This window comes from Archocentrus centrarchus, chromosome 8 (assembly GCF_007364275.1).
Source record: "Archocentrus centrarchus isolate MPI-CPG fArcCen1 chromosome 8, fArcCen1, whole genome shotgun sequence".
Classification (NCBI taxonomy): domain Eukaryota; kingdom Metazoa; phylum Chordata; class Actinopteri; order Cichliformes; family Cichlidae; genus Archocentrus; species Archocentrus centrarchus.
Window position 1 is genome coordinate 8,336,062 of NC_044353.1, and position 20,594 is coordinate 8,356,655.

A 20,594-nucleotide genomic window follows, 5' to 3' on the forward strand; every position below is an offset into this window, starting at 1 on the left:
GATGCGAGGCTATGTTTTTTTTTTCATATTGTGAAACATCCTCTAAACAAACTGAGGTACACTAACTTTGTGTAATTCAAAGGCTGCATGCAAATGCTCTGCAGTTTGGTGCAGGATAAACAGGTTATTTTGCTGTACTGTATTTACAGTGAGCTCTGTATTGGACTGGTGCACAGTGTCTGTGTTCATGGTCATAGTTACAGGTTACATCAAGCGTAGCAGAGATGAGTTTAAATTTAAGCTGGTGGTACTTATATTCATTCATTCAATTCAACCTTTATTCAAAGAGTATACTGTCAGTGTGGGGGATGGAAATCAGCCCAGATAGCTTGTGAAATACTGGGTTACAGCTTGTTGAAGACACTTTATCCACCAAGAGCAGTAAACCTCAGAGGAGCAGCTCAGGTCAGCTGATCACAGCCTGCACCCAAAGAAAATTTACTGAAGGGGCGCCCTGGTGGCAAAAGCTGGCGATCACATACATATGCTGCATTATGGTGCGGGCAACGCGGGTTTGAGTCCCGGCCTGTCGCCAATTTGCCCGCGTATCTTCCCCCCCCATTTCCTGTCTCTCTCCACTGCTGAGAAAAGCCGCTGTGGCCAAAAATGCAAAAAAAAAAAAAAAGAAATTTACTGGAGCTCACAATAGAAATTGTGATTATTTTCCCTAAACTGAGACACCACACCTAATCTTAGAGTTCCCCCACCTGCCAAATCCCCCTGACTGTACTAATATTTGTGTTTATGTGTGGAGGCAGAGTCACACTCTACATTGTAGGTAGCAGCTTCAAGCTGAGTACGTTCATTAGAATTTAGGCTGGAAAAATGTTTGCATTCTCAGTTTATACCATTTTATTAAATTAATATAGCAGGTTCAATTAGCTTTACACAAAAATAGCTGGTAGAAATGTCCTCCAAAGAGCTACTTTTACTTTCTTACTTTGAGTACATTTCATAGCCTTTACCATTTTACTTTTATTTGAGTATTTTTTAACAAGTATTTTTACTTCTACATAAGTACAGAATGTCTGTACTTCTGCCCCTTCTGATGCTACCATGTTAACATGGACCAAAAATCTATGCCAAGAAGAATACAGGCAGTTCTGAAGGCAAGAGGGGGACCAAACCAGTACTAGCAAGGTATATTCAATAAATAGGCCGGTATGTGTATATGAAATCATAACCGGTTCACTTTAAATAGGTGGAAAGTTGGCAGTCAGCAAGATGAGCACTCCTCAGACTTTGGCCTCATGTTGCTTACACTGTCACATTCGCTTTACCTGAAAAATCACATAACTTGATGAGAAACCACTTACTCAACTGTCCAAGAAAGAATAGATGATTTACACGAGAAAAATACTGACATGCCAATTGTGTAGCTGATGAGCTAAAGTGCAACAGACATAAAAGACAAGATATTACACGTTACCTAATATTTCACTCTTAAAATGTCTAATTTCTTTCTTAATCATCTCATCTCAGTATTTTAATGTGACCAGAAGTCCAATGTCCCCCAAGCTAAATGTTACACTGAAATGATCACGTTCAAACCACCTACACATGTCCAACATTCATCTGCCTAAGAAGGCGTGAAAAGATTTCATGACTAGGTGTCATGGCACTTTTGCTTTTTTATGCCATTTCTTGCTACTTATGCAGACTCACATAACCTCACAACCACACACAGACACACACGCACACACTGGACTGCATTATGTAAAAGGCATAAATAACCTGCATATTAATCATATGCATATAAGTGTGGTTAAGAAAAAGAAAGGTACAGCACAAAACATGAGTCATATTGACATATTTTAGTGATTCACCAGTTAACAAAAGTGACAGAAGAGGAAAAAAAAAAAAAAGTGCATTTTCTTAGAAACTGTATCACAGGACATGAGGACAAAGGTGAATATACCTGAGAAACTGTCACATTAATCTCACGTGCTTTCTCATCAGTGCCTGGGACACTAGGATGGTGAAAACAGATAAAAGAAAAATGTAAAATAAATACTGCTGTCCTGGCCAACACGGCCGGCGTTCACTTTGAGTGACTGAAACAGAAAAACCTACATTTGCATCTATACATGCAGTCATGTTGTGCCATCTGCCTATAAAAAACACAACTCTCCTCAAGCATGTCAGAACCACTCTCTTCATTTTGAATTTAGCTTTGGGGAAGATGCAGGAAGCCAAATGTAGCAAGTAGGAAGGTTGATGATCATCAGGGTGGTTAAAAAAAAAAGGTAACTTTTTACTGCACTGATAGAGCACGAATGATACTTTTTGGCTATTTGAGGATTCCAATGTTTCCGACTAATGTTCTTCCTCAGACAGCTCAGGATGTTACAGCCGAACTTGTGAACGACAAAGAAAGCTAAAAACTGCAGTTTGTTTTCTGGTTCATAGCTCTCATTAACAGTTATGATTCTCAGGTTAGTCTAGCAGCTCTGTGGTGTAGTGGTTAACACCTTCACCTTACGTGCTAAAGATCCCTGAATCAATTCCAGGAAGAGACACAAACCCAGCCTCAGGGGGGCGCAAACTAGTGTATTCCTAGTGCTGGTCCCAGGCCTGGATAAATGCTAGGGTTGTGCCAGGAAACCTCACATAAAATCTGTGCTAAATAAAAACCTGTGGATCCATCTGCTGTGGCAATCCCTTAGGATATAACAAAGCAGCTGCAGGTACTTTCTTAGTCAGTCTGACACAAAAAATTTTGCCAACTTTGAGGTCCAATAGCAGAGTGCAAGTGTTCAGAACAAGACTTCTGGGGATTGATTCAAACACAGAAATGCTGCTGGTAAACTCAAAGTGCTTCAAAAGGGACTCTGAATTTGAGATTAGCTAAATTTAAAGCAGGTGAAGATGTTGCTTTTTGATGGGCAGAGCCGAAAAACCCAAACTTTCCTTCTCGATCAAGCTTATAGTTAAGACTGGATCAGGTGACCCTGAACCCTCCCTGAGTTAGGCAGCAATAGGCCTAGGCTGCTGGGAGGTTCTCATGATACACTGTTTCTTTTCATTCACCTTGTTTCACTGTTTATACACCATTCTGCATTCTGCTGGAGGTTTCGTCCTGTTAAGAGGGAGTTTTTTTTCCTTTCCACTGTTGCCAAATGCTTGCCCATAGGGGGTCGTATGATTGCTGGGCTTCATGTTGTAGGGTCTTCACCTTACAATATAAAGCGCCTCGAGGGAGCAGCTGTTGGGATTTGGTGCTACATAAATTAAATAAAATTGAATCAAATTGTTTCTGGAAATCTTCCTGGTTATGCATTAATGAAAAAGATTAAAATCAGACACGGTCTTTAAAACAGATCATACCATTTGTTACATAACTGGAGAACACTTTCCAGGACCTACAAAAAGATTTACTTTTACTTGGCTGTTGGTCTAAGCCAGAGGAAAGCAGTACGTTTGCCAAAAAAAACATCTGCTGGAACGTTCCTCAGGTCCAGTAAACACACAGGTGCTACAATTAGCCAATCTCAGATCTAGCAGCATCCTGAATCGGCTCCCACAGAGTGGGAAATACTACACAGTGTATGGCTGGTCATGAATGTGCACTTTTCTTCTCTAACCCCAAATAATGATTAAAGTGTAAAACACTACTAGCTTGGAAAGCAATGATTTCTACTAAGCTAGTTAGCTGGCCTTGCTAATGTACACAGCTATGCTTAAACACTTCTTTTTTAATTTTGGAGACAGTCCTGATAAAGGAAAACATACTAATGTTAATCCTGACTGATTTTGCTAAGTCTGGTCAGCAAAAAATTGCTTGAAACATTTAGAAATCACTCTGGATGTTTAACAAATGAAAATAAGCAGAAATTAGCTTCTGATTCTGACACAGCTTGTGTTCTGCACAGCTGTTAGTCTTCTGCCTTCATCCTCAGCCTGTAAGAACACCGGTGATGTTCATTGTCCTGGACATGCAAGGCAAGACAGACACAGCAAAGTCCTTCTCTTCACTGGAAGTCTTCCTTAGGTCTCAGAAGGTCCAGCCAGTAATGGCTAAGCTTGTATTAGCAGTGTCCAAACACCTCAGGTTGCCTGCTTGTCTGGGTGGCTCTTTAACTTGTGGAATTTGACACTGTCCAGTTTCTCGAACCTCTTGTCACAGAACTCACAGGTGAAGTTGTAGTGGGCCTCTGGAGTGTGTTTCTTCATGTGCCAGTTCAGAGATGCGCGCTGACGACACTGGTAGCCGCAGATTTCACATCTGACAGATGATGATGATGATGATGATGATGATGACGAGGGTGACAAGATGTAAACAGGAAATAACAAGTGAGAATGTGAATATTTGGGGCCACATAATAAATTTAGCTCCCAGACAGTCCAGTGACTCAACAACCACTCATTTTAACTACCAATATAAAGCAACAGAGAGCTGAACCTCTGAGGGTTTAATCACCAACAACAGGATCTGTTTGCAGCATTAGTAACTTACTGAAGTGGTGTTTCTCCTGTGTGGGTCCGCCTGTGAACCTCCAGATGATTTTTGCGTTTGAATGACTTTCCACAAGTTTCACAGATAAAGTCTCTAACTCCTGTGGAAAGAGCCACGTTTACATATGGAAGCATATGCAGATGATATTCTGGCAATACGCAGGGGCGTCTTTGAGAGCTCACCCGAATGGATGATCATGTGGCGATGCAGATGGTTTGACAGGTAGAATTTTTTTCCACAGCCAGGGTGAGGGCAAACCTTGGTCCTTCCTTTCCTGTGAACTAGGTTCACGTGATTCTGCAGAGAACAGTCATTTAGATGCTGCATGAAGAAACAGAAGCTACAAACAAGACTTGTCCTAAACTAGAAGGACTCTCAGTAGAGCGCAAACCTCTCCAACCCCAAATGCCGATACTACGCTGCAATAGATACCACCCAATATTGTACTCCATCATAAATTACTCCACTGCAAAGACTAGAAATGTATTTTATTGGCTTTTAAAACCTGTAAAATATGATTTTATTGTTTTATTTAAAAATGAGATCCACATGAAGAGATAACAGTATATATATATGGATATATTTTATTCTGTTTAAGTGTTCTAATAGCATCCTGTAAAAAAACTAAATGAGAAAAGAAAAAACATTTGCTGAGATATGAATATTCAAAACTTTGTGAGTTATATTGCTAACAGACAGACAAACAAATGAACAGGGTAGAAACATAACCTCCCTCCACCTGCTGGTGGGCGAGGTGAAAACGCAGAGCACAACTAAATAACTTTACCTGAAAGCTGCTAATTGCTACATAGACCTGACTGCAGCCCTCGTATGGACAGTGGAACATCTTGAGCATCCCATCGGCCTCGATGACCGGACCTCGTCTGCTTCTCTTTGACCTGACACTGCAAAAACAGACGCAGTGGACTTAACGGCACAAGAAGGAGAATAACTTCTAACACGTGGACTTTCTCCATTTGTTTTAAAGTGAGTTACACTGTTGAGTATCTCAAACCTGTTCAGACTCCTCTGCAGCTGTCTGTCACTACTCAGCTCCAACGTATCAACACTGGGCTGCAGCAGCTGTTTGTCACTCAAACCTGAAGGAAAACAGGGGAGAAGTTCTTTTAGAGACATCCAGACTATTAGTCAAATCTCAGTGCTGGGCATAAAGAAGGGAACAAAATTCAAATAATTTAAGTCATCATCTGAAGTTCAGGGAAAACAAAATGCAAATCAGGGTGCATTTCACTCAGAGACTCTTTCAGGAATGCGAGGTGCTGGCTGGATTTAGTCAAAGTGTTGCAGGAGAGCACAGGATTCGTAAAGGTAATCATGAACTTCATGTTTAACTAAACTTGAGTTTATAAACACAACTAGCGGTGATGCTAAAATGCACCTGAAACAGATGCAAAACAATTATTTTGCAAATCAATCCCTTACTGTCGTATATCAATCAAAACTACTGTCCGTATGCGGAAAACAAATAAACAAACTGATCAGCCAGTGATCAGCTATATCAAAACAGCCAAGTTCTGTTTTTTTTTTTAAAAAGAGGAAGGGATTTTTGCATAAAACAGAAGAATATGCAAACATGGTTCTTCTGAATGTACTGATAGAAGATAACCCAAAACAAAAACAGTGGCAGGTCAGTCAGCAAGTTTAGTTACCGACACGTGACGGCGTCTCTCACAGAATCAGCCTGCAGAAGTCTTTGAGCATCTTTTAAAAGTGGAAATGAGCCCCAAAATTTGTGTGTTTGTTCCTCGCATTAGAACCTTAAAATGCTCGCAGGTTTATAGGATGTGCAGTGTCAGAGACTCTGGAGAAGTCAAACTTACAACTCGAAAACTTCTTCAGAGCTTTTTTGTCTCACTTAACAAATGTTAACGCTTCAAACATGAAACACCATCATTTTAACGACACTTTACTTACTACAATACTGAAGGGACTCTAAAGGAACTAAAGTTACTTTGACAATAACAGGCATGCAGTTGATAAGTACAACCCCGATTCTGAGTATGTTGGGACACTGTATAAAGGTAAATAAAAACAAACTGCAATGCTTTGCAATAAGCCCTTCATGAGAAATATTAGCTCACTTAAAATTTGATGGCAGCAGCACATCTCAAAAAAGTTGGGACGGGGGCACCAAAAGAGGAGTTCAAAGGATCAAAGATACTGGGATTTATGTTATAAGATGAATATGAGAATTTATAATGTTTACACAGGGTCCTGCCTCCACATGCAAGGCAGTTGGAATAAGTGGGGATCAATTAGGGCTGGCATTAGGACCCAGGTGATGTCAGTAGTAGTGGGACTGGTCAGACTGAGTGGGCTGTGATGCTGCAGTAGGAGTACCTGAGTGGATAATACCATAGGAGACATTTGAGGAAGTTTTACTGCGAGTTTGTTTGAATGTATGCCATCATATCTGAATAACTGACTGCATTCCCAGAACAGACTGATATTTTCTAGGAAGGAGAAACTGTGGCCTCGCGGGCTGATGACAGCCAGGTGTGCAGCGACAGTAACCTGCTGAAATGCAGGTGGGGGTGTGACCAGACACAAAAATGTGCTTCGCGTGTCTCTTTAGTGAGCAGAAATGTGTTTGAAGTCTTCTGTGATTAGTTCAGATTGCTCTTTGTCGATGTCTGTGATTTTCGGGCCCTCGGGTGGCACTGCATTGAAAACATGCCTGATTCTGTCATGGAAATCACTGCATGGGCTCTGGAACACTTCCAGAAATCCTTGGCTGTGAGCACAGTTCACTGTGCCATCCACAAATGAAGGCTAAAGCTCTGCGTGAACATGATCCAGAAATGCTGCTGTCTTCTCTGGACCAAAGCTCATTTAAAATAAACTGAGTCAAAGAAGAGCACTCTTCTGTGCTGACGCCTTTTTCAGTGAAGGCCTCAGTGCTAAACTGTATATTACAGCTATTATAACAGCATGGTGGCAGAGTAGACAAGTCTGGGTGCTGAACTGGCCTGCTTGCAGAAAATGGTCCATTTTCTAAGTTTAAATATGTTTTCTATGTTCTATTGTGAATAAAATAAGAATTCATGAGATTTGTAAAACCAGTGCCTTCTTTTACATTTTATGAAACATCCCAACTTGTTGTGTGATCCTTTTATCCACATTAAAGGATATGAAAAATCAACACATTCTTCTAAAGTGTTGGGGACCTAAACTCTTGGACTTGAGTGAAAAAGATGACTGTGCAAAGGCAGAACTTCTTTTAGGGACTCCACATTAGCCCTGAGCAGCTGACCTTGAAGCAAAGTTGTACTCAGAATCTTTTTAAACTTTAAGAGACTGAGTGGGGCCACTTATCACCCCAGCCATATATTTATATGAACTGTAGTGACTGTTTAATTGTAAAAAAAACATTTCCTGACACAATTTTGTCATTCTCCTTCAAACTTATTTTTATTTTTTTTTACAGGAATTGATCCATTAGTGATTGGAAAGTTGTGTGGGGTCATTTATGACCCCAGAAAAATGTATGTCTTGACATTATAAGCTTGTTCTATTGTAATTTTTACTTCTGATCACAACATTGTAATGCTTTTCAGTGAATCACAGCTAACAGCTTTACTGCTGCAGAAGCCTTGAGGCAGATACTTAATGACCAAAGTGACAAACAGATGTTTGTTTAGATTTGTTTAGACAGAAGTGTGTTATCTTGATGCCTCACTGGTGACTTTCTTGTTTGTCTAAAAACAGCTGTGTTTATAAGTATATGGAATTATCTACTGCATTATTTACTGCACAGCAGACAAGTGAGGGGCCCTTAAATGTATATATATGTTTTCTATAAGTTCAATAATCTGCATTTCATCTGAAAGTCCACGAAATTCAAGTTCAAGAGTAGCGCACCTGTCATGGAGTCCTCGTCCTCTGCTGTCCTGATTTTTGAGTCAGACGTGCACACCTGGTTGTAGGTGACACCCCCGATGACAGTGCAGGTGACTTCCTCCACATTTCCACCTCCCATGTTGAGCTGGATTCCCTCAGATGCCAGGGCCTCATAGCTGGGGCCAGTGATGATAATTAACTAGGGATGACGCAGAAACATAGTTAATGAAAAAGAGCAATATATTCCTTGATACCTGCAGTCTCATCTCTGTGAGATACTTGTTTACCAACCTGTGAGCCCTCCAAAGCTGTCCTCTGGTCAGGAATCTCACAGCTGGTCACCACCGTCTGCAGAGTCTGAGGCTCAAACAGTTCGCTCTGCTCTTGGGCCTCCATGGGTGGTGGGACTGACAGTTCTGGCTGAGCACCCAGTCGCAATGAGCCACTCAGGCTCTGTGACAGCACCAAGTCCTCATCGGACTTGTCAAGTTCATCGGCTAAGGATGCCGTCATAACGCACTCGTAATCATGCCTAACAGTCCTGACTTCCTCTTCTCCTTCCCCTCCATCCTTCCCTTCCCTCAGATCTTCAGTCTCCTCCCCTTGGTCTGCAGGGACAGAGTGAAAAGCTCCTGTGAGGGAGCCTTGCTGCTGCACCATCTCCACCTCCCAGATAGGCTGTCCTGTCAGTGAAGCATCCTTGGAAGAGGTCACTATGCTGGGCTCATGGTTTGGAGTTAAAGCCTCTTCTACCTGGCTCACAGTTTCATCAAGTACCTCAGAAACATCCACATTTTCTCCCACATCTACAAAAGGAAGATGATAAATAAAAGGGAACGTTGATCATTAAGAATTTTAGGATTCACTGAACTACTTGTGATGTCTCCAAAACAAAACAAATACTTAAAGTATGAGTGTACACACACCTTTAAACTGTTTGTGAGCCTCCTTCCTTCTCTTCCTGTTCACTATGGTTTTTGCTACAGGCACGTCTGTTTTGACTGCACGCTCCCCATCGCTGTCCCCGTTCACTCCCTCCTCATGCTCAGAGTCACTTGCCTCCCCTAGAGGCGAGAAAAGGTATTGCACAAACGAGTGGTTGGCTTCACATTGCCAGATTGCAGAGGTGGAGAAGTTAGACTGGGACTCCAGAGCTCTGAGCTGGGGCTCGTGGGGGCAAGAGCGCGAGTGCTCCTGGTACCAACACACCAGACTTTGGAGGCTGGACACACGCTGCTTCCTACCTGTGGAGGGTGGGGGCATAACAGGAGTTGACAGATGAATGGTGGATGAAATTTTGCTGGACGCACACATTTTAGAGAGTGCGATTAACCACATTTCATGCAACTAACACACATTTGACACACATAGTAATATCTCATATGAAAGTTGACTTCTGCCTAGCAAAGAAGAATAAAAGATGAAAATGTCAGTTTAAACATGCATAAAATGTAAACAGAAAAACATAGCACATTTAAATTTGGCCACCATTACCTCCTCCACTGAGTCAAAACAGCAACTGAGTCAAAACAGCAACCCTTCATTTACAAGTTAGTTTTGGTGAAAGGAAATTGCAGGGATGTAAATCTGGCAAATACTGCAGGTGGTGAACAACAATATTGTCAATGTGTCCTAAAAGCTGCTGCATTGCAATCTGCCATAAGCAGCATGATGGCACAACGAGTGCCACAGTGCCGCAGATCTGGACCTTTACTGAAGGAATTCATCATGTGCCATCATGCTCCTGGTTGCACTCAGGCTTGGACACCGAAGACTTCTTTCCACCATTGTTTATTACATGAGCTACAGACATGGCTCTAAGTCTAGAAATGAATGTTTGCTCTATGCCACAAGTTTGAGGTCCAGGGTAAATTTGCAGATCGAAGGTGCAAGCATTCAGAACAAGACTTTCAGGGAGTGATCAATAAAGAGTAGCAACACTGAAAGAGGTGCACAAGGACACCACCTTAAAGAGGAAATCAGCCAAAAATTAAATAAGGTGCAGGTTTTTTTTTTTTTGAGTACTTTGATTGCATCTCGTATATAGTTATGTAATTAACATTCATTTTTTCATTATCAAATATTGTTGATTATTTTAAGAACTACGTATTTTGGGTTATCAAATATCAGAAAATGCAGTAAAATTTGCTTTCATACTTAAACAGTAAAAGAAACACTGTATATAAACTGTAATAGGTTAGCACAGGGGTGCCTGGGACTGCAGCCTAAGGTTTATATTGTTAATGGGTAATTATGTGACAGTGCATTTTAGGACATGTTACCTAGTAACACAAAAGTAGTACAACAAGGAGTATGACCCTGTTTTCAGTAACAATGTTCTTCTAGGTCTTTGTGAAATGTAAAACTTTGGATCTGGTAATCAGCTTGAGAACTACCAGCTACCAACCCCAAACACTATGTAGTTGCTTTTGGAAATATGTCCATGTAATAATGGCTCCACACACCTCTTTTCTGTTTTACTGAGACTTCTGGGGCAATCTTCTTTCTGTAATACAGAAACACATTTGGACAAGTCAGATTAGGTACAGTAAATCACCTACTCATTTAACGTTGACCAATTGTACTCATATTACTTATTGCTTCAAAAAATGAAGTCAGTCTATGTCCAAGTGACCCCTGTGAATCAAAAGCTCAGACTTCTTTGTTTCCAGCTGTTTTTCCTTCTACTCTTGGCTCTGTATGATGTCAGTAAGAGTGGATATCCCCAGTATGGTCAGCTTTCACACAGGCCTGGCTGTGAGCACAGATGCCCCTCCCACCTGCCGTTCAAACCTTCTGTTTGGTATAGGTAGCAACGGGACGGAGAATAAAAGAGCTTGTTGCAGACATAGGATGAACAAAGCGACTGCACCAAGGCCCAGTATAAGATAAACAGGGGTTATTTTGAACTGTGCGTCATGATAATATACTCTAGTAGAGTCCTGTCAGAAGAAGAAAACTGAAAACTAGTTATCATCTAACAGAAATAAACAACCAGTCAGTATACCACCTGCTTTGGTTAGATAACGTGTCTACAGCACATTCTTACCCGCAGTATTTCTGCTGGTATTTTTCTCCATAGGTAGAGTTGAGCAGGATGAGGTACTCTGCCAGCCCGGCGTCGCTCAGACTGGTCCGCCTGCGGAGCTCACTCCACAGCTTGTGCGACTCTCCGAGGTACACCCTCCTGACATCATACTTCTTTCTGGATTCAAGACGCCTCTGTGCTCGGTCGGAGTCTGTGAGCCTGGGTCGCCCCCTGCAGCGCCTCAAAACACCTTTTCCGTGCTCCCCGGCTTGGTTAGCGTCCAGGGGACCCTCTACCTCTGCCAGCTGATGCGCCATCTTGGCCATAACAGCTGATGCTGTGGTTAGCCGACAAGCCGGAAGTTGTGTCAGGCTTCACAGGAAGCACTGGTATTAACGCATTTTGAGCTCGTCTTCCCCGCTATAGGTTGGTAAGCTTTGCGTTAGCGATATCGAACATATTGTAAGAAGACACGCGAACATACAGGTGAAATTCGTATAGAAATATGCACTATGTAGACCGGGACACGTGGCGGAACGGTACGATAAATACAGTGGGTTCCACCCGGACCATAGTAGCGCGAACACCACCGCGTAGCATGTAAACAAACGCGGGAAGCTTGATCCTGAGTATCACCATCTGGCAGAAAAGTGCGGATTATCGGATTATGAGACATGGCGGATATTTTGACACTTGTTTTTAGGACTTTTATGTCACACTCCGGTTTAAAGAGGGACTTAACAGTTAGTCCTCCGACCTGCAGCACCTTGGTGGTCGGAGACCACAGCATCAGCCGCTCCGTGTTGCTGCTGGCGGCCGTGACAGCTGCCGCGGAGATGGGCATAAAAGTGATGTTCTTCACCCAGACTCAGATTCAGAGCCTTCCGGTGTCTCTGCAGAGATGTGTTCCCAACCTGAGCCCTGAAAGTCTTAAGGTAGAGATCGCTTTAGGTCAAACTGGTTTTTATACCAGTCTTGTAATATGAATAGTGTTAAAGTTGGAGCAAAGGCACTGTATTCATGGTAAACAATAATTTAGTGACTCAAGTGCCAATTTTGAGCATGTTTTGATGGTCATCGCCCTCCCTTCTTGTTCTTATGCGATTTATTTCATTATTTAGGAAGTTGCAGGTTATCTGATCCACAAATGTTATTTACATTTTATAATAGGGATATACCAACGTTATGGGCCTGTATCACGCCAGCTGAAATATCATTTAAATAACACTTTAGCTGGCGTGATACCCTTTTCCCGTTTTTGTTGATATTTATTTACCTTTTTGGGTCAGGGAAACAAATAAATCTTATTAAATAACTGAACTGTTTTAATGTAGCTCAGCTTTTTGTCAAACTGCCTTTTGGCCACTAAAATCGATGAAACACAACAGACAGACACCAGCCACTGCCACGGGTACAATTACTGTACAAGTCATTTAATACACATTTACAAGATTATATCAATGACTGTGATTACAGATGACTTTTAAAGGCTTGATGGCAATTAGTCAGAAACTCAGTCCCCTCATTTTTTTTTAATTGTAATAACATGTAACTGAATAATTGAGCATTTATTTCCCTTTGTGAATATAAAGTATTATTGCTTGAAATGCCCGTCTCTAATCTCTACACCAATCAGAACATTTATCACAATGTGTCAGATGAATTTGGCTTAAAAAGAAGACGGTACAGTGTTAGAATTGTCTATTGTTGTCTGTTTGTAGATATTGTGTATCAGGTTATGATTATATTACAATGCAGACAACAATGTCAGAATAATTTTCTGAGCTGTCAGTTGACAGAAAATGAAGGAGCAGATGTTGTGATAAATAATGGTGATGGTCTTAGCTTTTAAAATGTGAAAAATAAGTTTTTCTTTTCTCTGAAACAAAAAAAAATCATTGTCAGTGTGTTATTTCATTGCCTGAACAATTACCCAGTAATGAAAGCAAATTTGTAATTGTAGCTCGAGTATACCACAAAGGTTTTTATTTTGAAAAAAATCATGTGGTTGACTAATTTAGCTTTTAATTTTATTTTTCTTATATATATATTTTTTTTTAAAGAAAATCAAGTTTTCCTATCCCAGGACAGTGGAGGAGCTCCTCCAGCAGGTGGCCAGCCTTCACGAGCCTACCAACACATCCCCCACACCTCCTTCACTCATCATAGTCGACAGACTGGAGAGCTTCCTGAGTGGTCCTGGGGGTGGCAGCCAAAGTGGATTTCACCCCATGGAGCAGTCCTGTGCCGCACACCTTGCCGCGCTGCTGTGCGACACTGCTGCTTTTCTCACGCAAGTCCTGGAGCAGCGGGGGTCGAGCTCAGCCCCCTGCCGCATCATTGCCTCTTTCCTGTCGGAGGTAAACATCGGGCACACTGGTGGGGATCCCTCTGCGACCGATCCTATCCTTGATGTACTCAACCGCTATTTCCAGGTACGCTGTACTCTGGACCAGGACAGAGGCTATCAAGCTGCAGCAGCTGCACCACAGGAAGTGTGGCACGTTTACTTTTCTGGGAGAGGAATCACGGACTCCTCTTTCACCAAAGACTGTGGTAACAGTTCAGGTGTAGCCCAAGAGTGGCAGCTCTTCATTTTTCCTGATGGTTTCATGGAGTTTAAGTTGGCTTAATGAGAATTTTGTGTAGAGACAGCTGTCACATCTCCATAAGTGTCATGGGATTATCAAACAAAAAAAAGAAAACCCCCAGCTGACATCACTGATGGAACATAAATCTGCTGCTCTGCCTTTCAGATATCAGCTAAAAGGACCACAACAGTTGTAGCTGTACAACATTTAATGCGTTTGAATTTTAAATGACATGAAGGTTCATCAAACACATGAACAGTCTTTACACAGACTCTAAATTGTCTTTAACTAAACAGCGGCTTTTCCAACACTTTTAGCTGAGAGTGCGTTATAACAAGGCAAAACAACAGAAAGCAAAAAAGTCTATAAAACACCTGTAAATGAAAATAAACACATGTAATATTCTGTTTTTGTTTTTCTTTTATCACATGTGAAACTTGAGACTTTAGTAGCTGATATCACAGTGAAAATAAATTAAAAAATTATTTTCAGTGTTTCTGAATATTAAAGACAGAAGTTAATAAAACTGTAAAGTTTCTATCGGTATAAGCATGAAGAAATACACATTAGAGAGTTCCTCCTAGTCAGAGCTAGATCCTGTTTGTGGTTGACAAGACTTTAAATATCATTAAAAAAAGCTCTTATAAGTGTGAAAAATGGTGAGTTTGTCAGTTTTTGAGACATGAACTTTGTTCACGCTTTGCTGGATTAAAATAATTCAACAGTGTTCATAAAGATACTTTCAGAGTAACTAGAATTTCAGTTGTAGGATATTTTTAAGCAACAAAAGCAAACAAGGATTTGCAAAAGTATGGAAATCATTTTGACTTTAAAACTGCACCAAGTATACTGTGCTCTTCAGATGACAGTAATGAAATAACATGAAAACATGACTGGTAGAGAGAAATGTACCAACAGCCACAGCTGCAGAAAATGAACATTAAAGCTTCTCTGCACAGCCTGCATCAGCGGTGGCGAGTGGACTTTGTTTTTTACTTCAGGATTTTGTGTTTTTGGAATGGCAGCAACTTATGGATTTGATCATTCTCTCACACAACTGTGATAAAACATTTAAGAAAAATAAGCATTATATACAAGTACAGTGAGTTTCACATTTGGAAATGATACCAACATGATGACCGCAGGGGTCAAATAAATTTGGTGTCTTTTGAAATATTATATAATTCTATATTTTTTCACCATTAAACAAAATCAGGGAGAAAAAAGTCATTTCAATGTCCATTTATAAATACTTCATTACTTCCAACTTAATCCCAGTCCTTCCGGTTCCTACTGAAGATGTCCAGTTATGTGTACGAGGAAGTACAACCTATCTCAGCTTTAAGGTTTTATGTATCAGGACATAAAAATGTATCTGGTCCTTACCAGTTCTTAAATGAATAAACCTCAGACGAACAACAAGTGACATATTACACCATTAATTCTTTAATAAAAACTAAGCCAAAATGCAGAAGCAGTGTGTAAAAGACTACTTGCACCTGTTAAAACCTTAGAATTGAAACAGGGTGTACTTTTTCACAGCTGTCGATGATTGCCAGATTTTCATAAATGTATTATTTACAAAAAAAAGATGGCTCTGTCGGTTTTAGCCAAGCTAAGTTTATTTGTAATTTGGATTAATATGCATTTGGTGTTGCCTAATGTATGAAAACAGTTACAGACCTGTTCCACAGCAGCCACTGTGACAGGAAATAGTAGGTAACAGCAGGTGTTACTAATGACAAGGTTTATTATGCAAAGCCTTAATTAATATGACGAAGTACACCTGTGTTTACCTACGATTTTATATCAGAATGGCTGCTGTGAAACTGGATCATTTGTGAACAGCTTTTTAAAAAAATTACTATCGAATCCCCATTAGATGTAAATGATAATAAACTGGACTTTTCTACTCTGCTTTGAGCACTCAAAGCGTTTTAGACTCAGGTATAGTTTGTGTTCAGTGCTAACAAAAAACATGTTAGCATGCTAAGTATAACCTGACAAACATTGTTACGCTACTGTGTATCAAAAATACAGCTTAGCACAAAGTCACAGTGCTAGCTTGGCTGTACACTGGGACAAAAATGGTGGTGTATGGCAGGCTTTGATACACACAGGCTAACTGTTTCTATTCACTGTTGATTTTAGTCGTTCCAAGGACATTGCTGAGTTTGAGAACTAATTTGACTCACGAGTACACACTTGAAGACATCAGAGGAGCAGAGAAAAAGCTAGCTTATATTGTTTCTAGCCTTTCTTTTGTCTACTGCATATTCAAACCTCCACAGCCATTCATGGTATCACTTTATATTAAGACACATCTTTGCCATGAACTGCTCACCACCATGCTTATTACCTGGTATATCTATAGTATAGTGATGCTATTTCACAGTTGAATTCTAAAATGTGGAAAACAACACAATTTATTAAAGACTGCAGACACTTAAATCTTGACGTTTGATCCTACAAATGACAATCATATAAGTAAGCTAAGAAATGTGAAAGTCGCGTTCCTCTTGACAAGACATGCAATCCAGAGGCCAACTCCCGCTGTTTTGTTCACCTAAAATTCTGTTATGCTGCACTGGAAGCATGAAATATTGACAATTCGACTTTAACTAAAATACAGAACAAAGAGCAAGTTATTTTTTTCTGTGCAGTTTAAATGGACACGCGCTGTCAGCTGAAAATTATACATGTTTAAGCAGTATAGTTATTCTAAGCCTTAAGCATAATATGATAACAAAATATGTTATCCATTAATAAAGGAGATAGAGTACTACTGTACTTCTTCCACCGAGTGGGAATGGAACCTATGCACATTAATCAACCTACAGGCTTTTTAGTGTGGAAGGGCCCCTCCACTCACCAACCGTAAAGGATTACACATTTTTCTCTAGCGACTGGTGATTGCCAACCAATCTCTAGGTCTAAGAATTACTTGTATTTGTAGAATATGGTGCAGAATGAAGCATTAATAAGTGCTATATAATGATGAATAACCAGTATGCATGCTAATCAGAACTTAATGGTGAATATGTGTGCCTTAATATAAAGTTTTACAAAATTCCTCATTGAATTCACTCCCTTAGTCCTTCAGCTTACACTCTGAGATCAGTCAGCTCCCCAGTTACGTTCCTAACAGTTGATGGGAAGCGATGTAGCCTTTGGGTGAATATCCACATTCCCTTTACCCGAGCCTGCCTTAAACAGTTCAGCTCCCTCTCAGCCATCATCGTGGACAGGGTACTGCCTCGCAGGAGGGTTTCCTGTGAGAAGGGATTGCGTTTCTTGTACTCATTGGCGTAGATAGCCACTTTTCCATTGTCGTCAACTCTGCTCATCGGGCTATAATCCATAGAGACCCAGAGTCTGCAACTGCCATGTAGGTGTATCCAGGGCCTTTGGGCATCCAGGCATGGTTTGGATATTCAAAGCTGGACTGGGAAGAAATGCAACCTGATCCTGATCTTTGAGGCGCTGATCCCAGGTCAGAGTGCGATTCACATGATGCTGTCTTTCTGGAGGCAAAAAAAGCACCTCAAGGGGCAAACCTTCCTCAAGGTTGCTATCCACACGCTCATCTTCACCGTTGTTGTTGGCACTGAGGATGACGTAGGTGTCTTGAGACTCCAGCAGAGAAGACTGGGAACCAGGGACCCGGGTGCTGGTGGAGTGCCGTAAGCGGTCCAATAACCAGTGGTCATGCAGTGTGGCTCTCTGCCCACCTGTCTCACCATCTGATTTGTCCCTGTCCAACAGCGCTCTCTCTTCAAGTCCATTTGGCAAGTCCCTGTCGTCGTTCCTGACTGCACTCAAAGCTCTAGAGGCCTTGGGTGGCAAAGGTGGTGAGGGCAGTGAGGGGCATAGGCTGAGTTCTGAGAGTACTTCCAGAGGAGAGGGGCATTCTTCTGAGTAGATGAACGCTGGCGTCAACCACAAGCTTCCATTGGTCTGCCCTAACCACTCCTGTACAAAAATACAAAAGAATATGAAATCGTTGACGTGAGCGTGTTACTTTAGCATTTAGCTCAAAGCATCATTGTGCCAGGCTAAGGCTTGGCCTGCACGACTGTAGACTGTTGGTACTGTTCTTACCTGAAAGTTCCCACCATAAATGGTAAAAAGACCTTGAAATTTGCTGTCAGGAGTTGGAATAACTGGCCAAATCTTCTTTATAAGAAACCTAAAAGAGGACCAGACTTTCAAAATATAACTCGCAAATTGTCTTTTCCATCATTACTGCTTAAGATTCCCAAATAACATTTTCTGAGACCAGACAATAAGCCATCTGTTTGTGTGTGGTCCAGGCTGACTGACCTGTGATGGGACAGGAGCATAGCCAGACACAGCACAATGAAGATGAAAGAGATGATGAGCGTCAGGGAGATGATGAGTGGATCAAATTCTAGGGGGGGAACAAAATGATCAACGTGTATTAGATCTCTGAATACAGTAAAAATGTGGCATCATTTAGCCCCTTTCAAGCAATGCCGGTGCTTTCGGGATATAATGCATTTTTTATTACACATATGTGTGTGAATACCACCTGCAGGAAGAGTTTCCATGAACACCGGGTCACTCCAGGCACTCCAGTAGCCATTGTAGCTAACCCCATCCAGTTTTACACGGACTTGCACCTTGTATCTTCTACCTGACTGCAGGCCTCTCAAGATGTACTCTGAGCATGCTCGGGCCACTTCAACCTGCAAAATAGCCCTTAACTCATCAGTATACATCAGTGTGCTGCCCTGCCATTAAATCTGCTGCTCAAAGTTTAACCTTTGAACTGGTGAGGCTATTAAAAAAACTGCTTTACCTGCCCGAAGTGGCTGTCATCCAGAGCGTAGAAGACCTCATAAATCATGCTGTCGTCCATGTACTTCAGAGGAGGTGGCACCCAGCTGACATTCAGCAGACCTTGCTGACCTGTGCTGCTCACTGTTACATTAGCAGGAGGGTCCAGAAGAACTGCCATAGAACAGATGTAGTTGTCAGAGAGGGAAAGAGTGTTCCCCACAAAAAGTCACACTCTGAAACACTACCTTGATGCTGCATGCATGCTTGGTACGAGTGTGTGATTGCAGGTTTTTCAACCTACAGTAAGTGAGTTTGTTGCATATTGTGGAGGCAGAAACATACCGCAAAACAAAGTCACATAGCAATTTTTTTTTCTTTTATAAGTAGATAGCCTAATTAGCCATCATTTTGAGTCATGTTAGTGCAGAATCAATACATGCACTGCACAATGACTAAAAATGTATTTTAAAAATCCCTTTAATCTAGCTGTAAGTTCAGTAGAATTTGTTGGCATTGGCACAGGTTGCAATAAAATCACTTACAGACGAGCTCGATGAGAAGGCTGCGATTGTGGATCAGTATTCCTCCCGATGAACTTGGATGTCCATTTGGACAAACATCTTAATTCGGATCAGATGGCAGACAAACAGCATTTTTCCACCTGCTGCAGGAACAGCGCTCAGCGGGCACCTGCTGCTGTTTTCATTCTGCTCAGGACAGAGAAAGACAGAAATAGAATGACAGTAATAGTGCGTTGTACTATTTTTATCTAAGCATATGTGGATTTTTAAAAAAAATATTAGACTGAAAACCAAGGATCTGTAAAAACCCTATGCAATATGAAAAAGTAAAGGAAATCACCACATAGTGATGAAGAATGTGTTTAATAATGACTGTGACTTACTGGTAGGCATATGTAAAGGAGTACTGATCCACAGAGCCAGCTCTCTCCTCATCTTCCTCCCAGAAGCACGTGAAGTCTTTCCTCCCTTCAGCAAGCACTTGGGGTTTTCTCCTTCTTCTTTCAGGAGAATCGACACTAAGGGGGTAAAATTGGAAAGTGTAAGAGCACCGTGTGGACTGGCATGTCAGGATCATTCTAAGCCCCCACCCCCCCACCTTTTCGGTAGATTACTAATAACTAAGCCCAGAAACGTTAGCTTACCTTTCTCCTCGAAATCTCGTGCGTCTTGGACGGAGGAACTTGCTTGCGTGACGCAAAATATCACGCTAAGAGCCAACAGTCTGCTCAGGAGCTCACATGTCATCCTTTTGCCTTCTCTGGGAACAGAACGACGTCGGTCCTCTGCCGTCCACCTGCATCACCGGAGAACAACCTGCCACAAATACATCTGCCGAGGCTCTCTTCTCGCTTGTTTTGTGTTTAGATACCATGGATAGCGCGGCGCGGTTATTACGCGCCTGCTTGTGAGCGATAAGGTGCGTACGGCCGAGCTGTTTACTTTCTCCCTGAGTGAGTAAAGAAGAGGTGGGGCAAAAAAAAAGTCTTTCAGAACTTTTTGGCCTGATGGGCGGGAATCACGCGCTCATTGATGTTTACAACTTTTTTGCGAAGTCTGAGATAAGTGTTGCGTAAAAACGCGCATAGATAGATAGATAGATAGATAGATAGATAGATAGATAGATAGATAGATAGATAGATAGATAGATAGATAGAACCACTATTAGGGCACGATTTAAGGAGGTGGGGCTCAGACACCACTGGCCCGAGGAGGTGAACTTTAGTCCCCTGCTGTCCTCTGGGACAGTTTAATCCTCACATGTGCCCATGGAACAGAAACCGCAGAGTGCTCACTCTCTACTCTTTAAGAAGCAGAACTAAACGGTCCCTTAT

At 41.5% G+C, this 20,594-nt stretch overlaps 3 protein-coding genes across 3 annotated transcripts; 1 reads left to right on the forward strand and 2 right to left on the reverse strand.

Moving 5' to 3' along the window:
* Positions 1-1,044: 1,044 nt before the first annotated feature.
* On the reverse strand, positions 1,045-11,671 carry znf653 (zinc finger protein 653). Its single transcript, XM_030735525.1, has 10 exons — positions 11,367-11,671; positions 10,783-10,823; positions 9,244-9,561; positions 8,609-9,123; positions 8,339-8,516; positions 5,472-5,556; positions 5,244-5,361; positions 4,639-4,753; positions 4,457-4,556; positions 1,045-4,225 (listed from the first exon to the last, which is right to left on the reverse strand). The coding sequence occupies exons 1-10, from the start codon at positions 11,669-11,671 to the stop codon at positions 4,048-4,050; spliced, it is 1,953 nt and encodes a 650-aa protein (XP_030591385.1). The 3' UTR covers positions 1,045-4,047.
* A 102-nt stretch (positions 11,672-11,773) lies between these two features.
* Positions 11,774-14,014, forward strand: swsap1 (SWIM-type zinc finger 7 associated protein 1). Its single transcript, XM_030735593.1, has 2 exons — positions 11,774-12,280; positions 13,409-14,014. Exons 1-2 carry the CDS (start codon positions 12,020-12,022, stop codon positions 13,976-13,978), a joined length of 831 nt encoding a protein of 276 aa, XP_030591453.1. The 5' UTR covers positions 11,774-12,019; the 3' UTR covers positions 13,979-14,014.
* A 2,330-nt stretch (positions 14,015-16,344) lies between these two features.
* On the reverse strand, positions 16,345-20,196 carry epor (erythropoietin receptor). Its single transcript, XM_030735618.1, is given in 14 exon segments — positions 16,345-17,198; positions 17,200-17,228; positions 17,230-17,303; positions 17,306-17,477; positions 17,480-17,908; positions 18,038-18,125; positions 18,260-18,347; positions 18,489-18,645; positions 18,759-18,910; positions 19,282-19,326; positions 19,329-19,446; positions 19,640-19,737; positions 19,740-19,778; positions 19,905-20,196. Coding segments are annotated over 14 exon segments (1,626 nt in total). The 5' UTR covers positions 20,008-20,196; the 3' UTR covers positions 16,345-17,164.
* Between the last annotated feature and the right edge of the window lie 398 nt (positions 20,197-20,594).